Source organism: Debaryomyces fabryi, assembly GCF_001447935.2.
Source record: "Debaryomyces fabryi strain CBS 789 chromosome Unknown contig00016, whole genome shotgun sequence".
Classification (NCBI taxonomy): domain Eukaryota; kingdom Fungi; phylum Ascomycota; class Pichiomycetes; order Serinales; family Debaryomycetaceae; genus Debaryomyces; species Debaryomyces fabryi.
The window spans coordinates 99614-109438 of NW_015385442.1; the positions used below are offsets into that span (position 1 = coordinate 99614).

A 9825-nucleotide genomic window follows, 5' to 3' on the forward strand; every position below is an offset into this window, starting at 1 on the left:
TTTTATTAATTGAGATATAAAAAAGGAAATAAATAGAGTCAGCGCACAGTTTAAGGCTTGATTGCTTTATTTTTGTTCTTAACATAAGTTTCCTTTGCGAGCTTTGTAAGAGAATCCAACTCTCCACTGTTTTCACACATACTGTAGAATAAAGAATTCTTATTCGCGATAAGGACGTATGGATTATCATATTCAACTACCCTACCGGCATCCATAACTAAGATCTTATCATAGTCAACAATAGATCTTAATCTGTGCGCAATAGTCAAAATAGTTGAATTAGAAAATTCTTGACGAATTGTTTGTTGAATCATGGCATCTGATTTATAATCAATGGAAGCAGTAGCTTCATCAAGTAAAATAACCTTAGGACTCTTTAATAAAGATCTTCCTAAACACATTAATTGTCTTTGACCTTGTGATAAGTTATTACCACCCTCACTGACAGCAGAGTCAAGGTTTGTGAATTTATTCTGATTTTCACTCGATTCATTAGTAGAACCAGTCGTCAACTCCTCTGTGCTGATCAAGTTAACACGTCTTAAGGCCTCATATATTTGAGCATCAGTGTATTGATCGAAAGGATCTAAATTGGATCTAATTGTACCTGTAAACAAGGTTGGATCTTGAGGAATAATGGTAATTGCTTGACGCAAATTACGCAAACCTATCTTTGTAATATCTACACCATCAATAAAAATGCTTCCTGTTTCAGGATCTAAAAATCTGAAAAAAGCAGTGATGATAGTTGATTTACCTGCACCAGTACGACCAACAATACCAACCTTATTATTAGGTTCCACATCAAAAGTAACATTCTTAATAACTCTGGGTAATTCAGGAGCGTATCTTAAAGAAACATCTTGAACATTAATTTCACCCCTTTCAGGCCATGTAGCACGAGGCTCAGTTTCAGGGATTTCTTGAGGTGGTTCTTGGTCAATTGTGAAATATTCTTGCAATCTTTCGACAGAGTTCATATTCATTTCAACAGTAGCATAAAGACGAACAACCCATAAAGCACTTTCTGAAAATGCGATTGCATATGATAAAGATAAACCAGCTAAACCAGCATCAATTTTACCAATCGAAAGTAATACAAAAACTCCCGAGAAAAACATAACTAATGACCCAACAGCATCAATACGGAATGACAACCATCTATTTGCAACCCATAAGTAGAAAAATGGTCTATTATTTTTATCAATAGAATTCAAGTTTTGTTTCATAAATCTTGTTTCAACCCCATAAGCTCTAATACTTGCAACACCTGTCAAAGATTCAGAGAAATGTTGGTGAATTGGAGACTTAGTAATCGACTCAAATCTCTTCAATTCTCTTGAGGTGGTAACATAGAATATACCAACTAAGTAGTATAAGAAAGAAATAATAAATGCAAAAATTAAAAAGCCGGGAGTAATAAACGTAATAAGCACTAAGGTAGAAACACACTGCACAACACAAATAAATGCACCTTCAGCAAATGGCATAAGCTCCTGATCGACAGATTCAATATCCTTTGAAAATCTATTCATAATACGTCCTTGTGGAGTTTTATCAAAGAATCTCAACTTAGCTCCTAGAACAGAAGTTAATACTTTTTTGAAAATTCTATTTGAGGCTTGGATACCCGCAAAGAAAGTGACAACAACTCTAATACATGCAAAGATGGCATAACTAATACCAATAACAGCATATATAGTAATATAATATAAAGTGTTATTCTCCTCTTTATAAGCATTTACTTTTGAAACACTAGAAGCTACCAAAGATGACGCTCCAACAATAGTATTAACAATTGGTAGTTGTCTAAGCTGGGAAAAATCATAAGTCGTACCAACAGAGGCTAATGCAATCTTACTCATAAAGAACTCACTTGACTTCTCGCTATCTAACGACCAGTTTCTTAACCACCATGATTGAAGCATGTAGACACCTTGAGAAACACCAAAAGCAAGAAGGATAACAGTCCAAGTCGAGTAACCACCGAGAAGTTTTGCATACCCGCTGTAAACATCGAAACCAACAATACCAATGGACTTTCCTTCTTCTTCTACTAATTTACCATCAGTCTTAATATCATCTTCAGGTTGGTCTGCAATTGTCTGTAATTTGGCTTCAATCGCAGCACTTTTAGCTTTCATTTCGGAATTTTTATCATCTAAAGATTTCAAGTTAACAGAAGATTGGCTACGTGAATTTGCAACAGAAGATGCAACCAAATCGTCATCTCCTAAGTCACCAGTCTTCAATAAGTCTTCAGGATTACCTTGAGTTTTAACTCTACCATTTTCCATAACAATAATCCATTCAGCCTTTTGAACGGTTAATGCAACATTATGGGAAACCAAAATACAGGTTCTATTTTCCATCAAAGGTCCAGAGATACAATTTTCATAAATCCATAACGCCGTATGTGAATCAACTGCGGACAAACAATCATCAAGTAAAACATTTTTCGAATTTGAGTACAATGCTCTGGCCAAAGAGACTCTTTGTTTTTGACCACCAGATAAAGTAATACCCTTTTCACCAATTTCAGTTGCATCTCCAGCACTTAAAATCTCAAGATCACGCTTTAAACCACAAGCTTCTATAACTTTGTCATAACGAATCTGATTAAATGGAGAAGAGAATGTAATGTTGTTCTTGATAGATTCATTCAATAACCATGCTGATTGTGAACAGTAGGCTACGGAATCAGTTAAACCAGTTCTAGGGTCTACAACCAAGTGGTCTCTTGAAATAATGCCAGGTAAGAAAACCTTACCAGATATTAAGTCCATTTCTCCTAACAAAGCCAATAACAACGACGTCTTACCAGATCCTGTAGGACCGATGACAACATTCAATTTTCCTTCTTTAAAATCAATATTAAGATCTCTTAATTTGAAATCATTTTCAGACTTTAAGTTCCATGCGAAAGATGCTTCTTCAAATCCAACAGTTGGAGAGTTTGGACCTGGAGTTTGACCTAATTGCTCATATTTCGAAGTCTCTTCTTCATCCAAGAATTCACCAATTCTATCTAAAGAGACCTTGGATTGTACAACATATGAAGTCATATCGGATAATTGATCTAATGGGGTTCTTAATAAAGTAAATAAGGACAATGCTGTGAAAGCAATAGGTGCAGTTAACGTATTGCCCTCAATAACAGTATAACAGTAAAAAGAAAGTAATGTAATCAATGTTGGAGTAATAAACCAGACGAATGCACCAGCAGCCCAGGATGCCAGTCTCAATTTCAATTCATGTACTTCTTCATTTCTGACTTTCATAATACTTTCGAAAAACTTATTTTCCCAGGCAAAAATTTTGATAATTCTTATGCTCTGGAAGGTTTCATTTAACTTTTGAATTCTCTTATCCGTGATAGACAACATTCTCTTTTGCAACCCAGCTATATATGACGCAATTTTGTAATTAAGCGGTAATAAAGCAACAATTGAAATAGCACCTACTAAGGCACTCCAACCTAAAAGACCATATAATAAAGTAATACAGATAATAATCATAAAAAAAGCCCCAACAAAAAAATGGAGATAACCACAAATTTCAGACACTTTGAAAGCATCAATAGACATTAAATTAATAATCGCACCTAATTCAGCCGTATTACTTGGATCTTCTTCTTTATCGTTCTTCTTCTTCTTGTCTTTGTTTTTCTTGCTCTTCTTGGTCTTGTCGTCTAAATCAGCATCATTCTTGGAAACCTCAGATACCGTGATTTTTCTTCTTAAAGCTTTTGCATAGATTTCACCAATAAGAATAGCTTTCATCCTTAAACAGACTCTTCTACCCAAAAATAAAGAACAACCTGAGGCTATAGAATCCAACATCTTAATAAACGGCATTAAGCATACAAGAGTCCAAGCCAAATTCTTTGGTGTGGAAATTGGATCATCAACGTATTCTAAAATCCTTTTCAACAATAATGATGGGATGAATACGGTTATAGATTGAACAACGGCCCAAAATGCCTGAACTGCAAATAAATACTTAAAATGTGAAAAAAGTTTAATAGTGAACTTTGCCGTTGATTTACTGGCTTCGAATGATTGCAAAACAAGGAGGGCATAATCATCACGTCTTAAACTCCAAATATCATTCATCTCTAAGGGATTCTTATAAGCTTGAAAAACCATTTTATCCAACCACGAATAAGTAGTGAATGACAAAATACTAGAAACTGTTTCCGGTGATGGCTTGACACCATCAGTAGTAACATATAATTTTGAAGGTTTATCGCCACTACTTGCCGTGAAGTTCAAAATTAACAAGATAGACGCAATGACAAATTCTGTGATATAGAAAGTACGAACTGTTTTATTCTTAATATGGCCAATCAAAACAGATCTGAAAATAAGGATGGCAGGGAAAAAGTTAAAGAAATATAATGTGGTGGAATGAACCCATAAGTTGGGTAAACGAATTGTGACCTTCTTTAAATTTATAGTACGGATAGTACAGATAGTAAATAAATAAGCCCAAAATAAAGCTTTCGTCACTGGGACATAAGGGGTGTTTTTCCATTCCTTACGAAGGTCCCTGACAAAGAATGCAGAAAGGGAAATTCCCAATTGTAGCGCAACTAGCAAATACTCTAGGGACACTCTAAATCTTTCACATGCATTCTTATATACTTCTTGAATATGGCCGTGTGGTGAACCATCCTCATTGGTATCAGTCAAACGATTAAGGTCGAAATGGGCTTTCTTAATCGCGTCCTTTCTGGGCTCTTCTTCTTCAATCGTCCCATAAGCACCAGAGTTGGACAAGAGAGGTCTTGTCTCTCCATCTTGTAGTTTGATAGACTTATTCCTCTTTAGTATGGATTTTGTACTTTTAATCACTAAAACCAGTGATGATGCTATTAATAATATTAACGGTAAACCAAAATCTAAATAATTATCTCTAGAACACCTTGTTATATCGTCGAACACCCAAAAGGGGCACGTACTATTCTGATACAGCATTATATGTGTCTATAAATAAATAATCTTTAAAAGATAAGGAAAAAAATAGAAGACTTAAAATTACATGGGATTTTTCACTTATTTATGACTGCACAAAAAATTGATGCCGCATATTAAAATCTTCTATATAATGTTAGACTAATCCTAAATTATGACTAATAAACGGTCTTGTATCAATTATAAACAACCAAAACAAGAATGACGCATAAACTACTAGTAACTGGAATATGAAGAGGAGAAGAAGCGCTGCAATTGGCCAATCAGTCATATAATGTCTATCTCAAAATTCCTTGAAAAGATAATCAAAGACGTGTGAGAAAGAGGCACCAAAAAACGTAGATTTACGACACATTTTTAAACAGGCACATAAATGTGGCTCCTAGGTAGAACGTTTTTGTATATAATGAGTCATTAGAGGGGATACCGTAGAATAAAGGGCACAGCTAATAGTAAAATCAGTTATACCGCGATTATATAAGGTTAGCGGCGATAAGCTAGATTAACTATTACGGAGTTTTGCTCTTTTGAGAACAATAGACGGACTGAAAAAGTACATTCTGGTATTTCAGACAGGACTTAGAGATACAGTTTATGTATTAATTAATGCACAAAGGATTTAGAAAACCTACTTAAGATATATAAACGAAAAGGGATAGTAACAAGTTAAGAAAAAAGCCAAAAAGGCTTTCGTCACAAAATCTAATCTTGAGTCTTTTGAGTACCACGTAATAAACCAGTTCTTCTGGCGGCGATTAAACCAGCCTTTTGACCTGGAACAGCACCTCTAGAGATAGTAGAAGCCTTACCAATATGTTGATGGTTACCACCACCATGAGGGTGATCAACTGGGTTCATGGCAACACCTCTGGTCTTTGGCCAAGAGTTACGCTTAACCTTGTATTTGTGGAAAGCTCTACCAGCCTTCAATAATGGTTTATCAATTCTACCACCACCGGCAACAACACCGATGACACCTCTAGCTTCAGAAGAAAGAATCTTCTTAGCACCAGATGGTAACTTGACTCTGGTCTTACCTTCATCTTGGTTGTGACCGATAATGATAACGTAGTTACCGGAGGTTCTACCTAATGCACCTCTGTCACCAGACTTTTCTTCGACGTTGGAGACAATAGTACCTTCTGGCATGGAACCTAAAGGTAAAACGTTACCGACGTTTAAGGAAGCCTTCTTACCAGCGTAGATAAATTGACCAGTGTAAACACCTTCGTTAGCAATGAAGGTTTCTTCTCTCAACTTGTACTTGTATGGATCACGGAAAGAAACCTTGGCTAAAGGAGCACCTCTACCTGGGTCGTGAATGATTTGCTTGACAATACCACGAATGTAACCATGACGTTCAGCATAATCTAAAGTTCTTAACTTGGCAGCACCCTTTCTTAATCTGGTGTGCGAGGTGAAGATAGAACCAGCACCCTTTCTTTGGTTACGAATAACTCTACCTATAAGTTTTGTTAGTATTCTGTATACTAGTTTAATTACGTCTCCCAGTCATTTCATGCTAGTTCTTTTTTGCGTTCTTTGAGCTTTCATCATTGTAGGACAAATATATCATTCAAACAACTACTTGCCAACATATTCATTCTCATTGCCCTCTAAACAATCATTTGCTTTTAAACAATCGTGTTCATCTCGAATTATAATTATTTCTCTATTTCCATTTTCTTCATTTTTCTTGGTAACCTGACATTGATATTAAACGTGGGACCCATAAACAACGTATATAACGTCTACTACATACCCATTTTGCTATTGAATTAAGTTTTAGACTTAAAGTGAAAACTAAAGCGTATATATTATGGTGATTAATTATGTACGACACCCAAGTGAAAATTGAGAATTTTTCACGCACAAAAAAATTTCATAGTCACAATAATCATTTGGTATATATTAGGGCTGGACCACCACACGATTAACTTCTTACAGGTACTTGACAGATAGATTTTAACATTAATAAAATGAATTATTAACTATAAACAAATATATTTACATAATAAATCACTTTTATCCATTTATATTTGATGAGATTAGTTATTGCTTTTCATCTTGAGAGGCTTCTTCTTGTGAGTTTTGCTCTTCTGTGTCAGTCTTTGGAATTCTGGCATCTATGGCAATATCCACAATGATTTCTCTACCGTTCAATTCCTTACCGTTGAAGTCAGCAATAGCTTGCTTTTGCAAGTCTTCGCTAGAAAACTTGACGAATGCAATACCCTTATTGAAGACAGTTCTACCTTTACTCTTTTGTCTCTTAAGGATGTGATATGGTACTCTTCTTGTAGGAACATGGATCCATTTTGGCTTCAATTCCTTGAAAAGACTGTTCAAGGTCTTGACGTCAACCTTGTAGTCTAAGTTGGTGATGAAGATGGTATCGGCCGATGGCTTACCATCTGGAATTTTATCCTTTGGGTCATCAGACGAAGTCGCAGTTTCCGGGGTACTGGCATCAGCGGTGACAGCCTTTTTGGCGGCCTTCTTTTTGGTCTTCTTTGGCTTCACATCGCCGTTTGCTTCCTTCGTCAGCGCTTCGTCCGACTTGGTGGTTTGTTGCTCCTTTTCTGCTTTCTCAGCCTGCTCTTCAGCCCTCTTGGCCTTTTGTTCGGCCTTCTTGGCCCTGAATGCTTCTATTTTTTGTTTCTTTTCCTCCTCGGTTGGCGGTGGAACCGCCTTCTTCACGTAGATGTTTCTCCCCTTGAATTCCTTTCCATTGAAATCCTCAATGGCCTTATCGGCTTCTGCCTTGTTCTCAAATTGAACAAACGCAAATCCAAGATGCTTATCAATGGTTTGCTTCCCACGGGTAAACGTTTTGCTTGGAATATCAACTTCGGTGCTAGTATAGTTAGTATTCGGTCTTTTATCTCCCAATTTACTTCTTATGAAGGTCCTGTCCAAACACTCGCTTGTTATCTGTCCAGGGCAACCAATTTTCCCCATGATCTTTTATACGTACACTTTTAATCCATCGAAGAATTGTTTCAATTCCTCTTCGTCTGCCTTGTAATCGACATTTCCAATGTAAATTCTTTCTTCAATAGGTTGCTTAGTTTCTTCAGTAGACATCTTTAAATTTTCAATTCTTCAGTGAGGGTGAGGGATAAATTCAATAACTTTTTAGTATATAAAAAACTCAAAACTTTCACAGTATATAAATGGATAATAGTAGTATTTTTCACAAACAATTGACTTAACTGGTGATTTGATTGCTAGATTTTTGTACTTGTTACGGAAAAGGTATATGTTGTTCGTTTTATCTACTAAAGGATGGCAAAACCCACCACTACCTGACCGCGATTGAACATCTTTAAAAAAGGACCAGGGTTCAATTCAGGGACCGAACAGAATCAGTTATCGGATTTTGGCAGTATTATGTTTTTTGCATCAGTGCAATGCCGGAGACTGGTATGCCATATGGTGTGTTCATGTCCATAGTAGTACAGACATACTTGTAGTGAAAACAGTGACACCATAGCTTTCAGCTATACGGGTCTTGGAAGGATTGACCATACACGTGAAGGTTGACTTTGATGCACCGAAGACGAGGAAGTTACAGATAGTAGATATAATCAGCTGGCTGGAGGGAGTCTGGTTTCGGATTGATGGTCACTACAGCGTTGTTGTAGAATTGAGATGAAATACAATAAATATATATCTAATTACTATATGCACAGTATACTAACGATTAAGAAAAACAAAAAGGAATAAAGCAAACTACTTTGGCAAAACAAATCAAAAATGTATACTTTTTTTCTAGAGAATAAAAATGGTGGTAATGAGAAAACAGCAAACACATGGAAATGCATAGGCGATTTTCTAATAAACTGAACTTCGGAAGCTATCATTAAATTTGAAAGTTTTGAATGTGCGATACATTTTTTGGAACAATTGGACGTATATCGGCCTAAAGACAAACACATCCCAATTATTATGCGTGGCCAATGGTCCCTGTGGGGGCTACGTCACCCAAACGAAAACACGATTATTTTAATTTGTGGAACAATCTTGGGGAAACACAGTCGTTGACACAATGTTGTAAGTGGAAGAATTCCTCAACACAGTCTTCTTTGTATGCTTTATGTTCGTAGCCTTCTTCTTCTTGTTCCTTGGTGACTCTTTCAATACATTCTTCAAAATGGTGAAGGTATGGCTTACAAGTTTGGGTGTTGGTACATTCTTCACGTAAAGAGTCTAATGGATCAACTGTTTCTTCTTCATCTTCGTCCTCGTCATCTTCGTCTTCGTCATCTTCATCTTCTTCATCTTCTTCGTCACCTTCTTCAGCATCACCCGATTCTTTGTCGTCACTTTCTTCGGCATCATCACCCGATTCCTTTTCGTCACCTTCGGACTCTTGGGTAGATTCTTCTTCTTCAACAGGTTCTTCTTCAGCTGGCTATATTATGGTTAGAATTTCTCTTACATGAATACAGTGTTCGCCCACACTTTAGATCGAATATGTCCTAATCTAACAAACTCAATGGACTCCAAAATGGTCAAAAAATACTATACATACTTCTTCAGCGTAAGCAACTGGGAAAGCTGATTCTATTAAATCCTTTAAGAATGACATTATGGCAATTATTTATAATATAATGTATATAATATAATTTTCAGTTATTAATTAAACCTATGTAAACTATGTTCCCAAATTTCTACCATTGAGTAAATGAGAAAAATCAAAACTGTTATTGGCCAGAAATTCGAACTCGATTACCCGGACCTCAGCTGAAAAATTTAGACGTATGTAGTATAGTAATACAGTATACGAGACACTATATCCAAGAATTAAGTAGATACATATGTATTAAAGTACTTGGAACGACCG

The 9825-nt window shown here is 36.1% G+C and overlaps 4 protein-coding genes across 4 annotated transcripts; all 4 read right to left on the reverse strand.

Annotated features, from left to right (window-relative positions):
* Positions 1-50: 50 nt before the first annotated feature.
* On the reverse strand, positions 51-4979 carry AC631_01273 (uncharacterized protein; the record flags this gene model as incomplete). The annotated part of the gene is made up of 1 exon (XM_015610103.1): positions 51-4979. One exon carries the CDS (start codon positions 4977-4979, stop codon positions 51-53), a length of 4929 nt encoding a protein of 1642 aa, XP_015469120.1.
* Positions 4980-5678: 699 nt separating this feature from the next.
* On the reverse strand, positions 5679-6742 carry AC631_01274 (60S ribosomal protein uL2; the record flags this gene model as incomplete). The annotated part of the gene is made up of 2 exons (XM_015610104.1): positions 5679-6439; positions 6739-6742. 2 exons carry the CDS (start codon positions 6740-6742, stop codon positions 5679-5681), a joined length of 765 nt encoding a protein of 254 aa, XP_015469121.1.
* A 286-nt stretch (positions 6743-7028) lies between these two features.
* SBP1 (Sbp1p) lies at positions 7029-7937 on the reverse strand (the record flags this gene model as incomplete). Its single annotated transcript, XM_015610105.1, has 1 exon — positions 7029-7937. One exon carries the CDS (start codon positions 7935-7937, stop codon positions 7029-7031), a length of 909 nt encoding a protein of 302 aa, XP_015469122.1.
* A 1042-nt stretch (positions 7938-8979) lies between these two features.
* Positions 8980-9570, reverse strand: AC631_01276 (ubiquinol--cytochrome-c reductase subunit 6; the record flags this gene model as incomplete). The annotated part of the gene is made up of 2 exons (XM_015610106.1): positions 8980-9393; positions 9514-9570. The coding sequence occupies 2 exons, from the start codon at positions 9568-9570 to the stop codon at positions 8980-8982; spliced, it is 471 nt and encodes a 156-aa protein (XP_015469123.1).
* Positions 9571-9825: the final 255 nt, after the last annotated feature.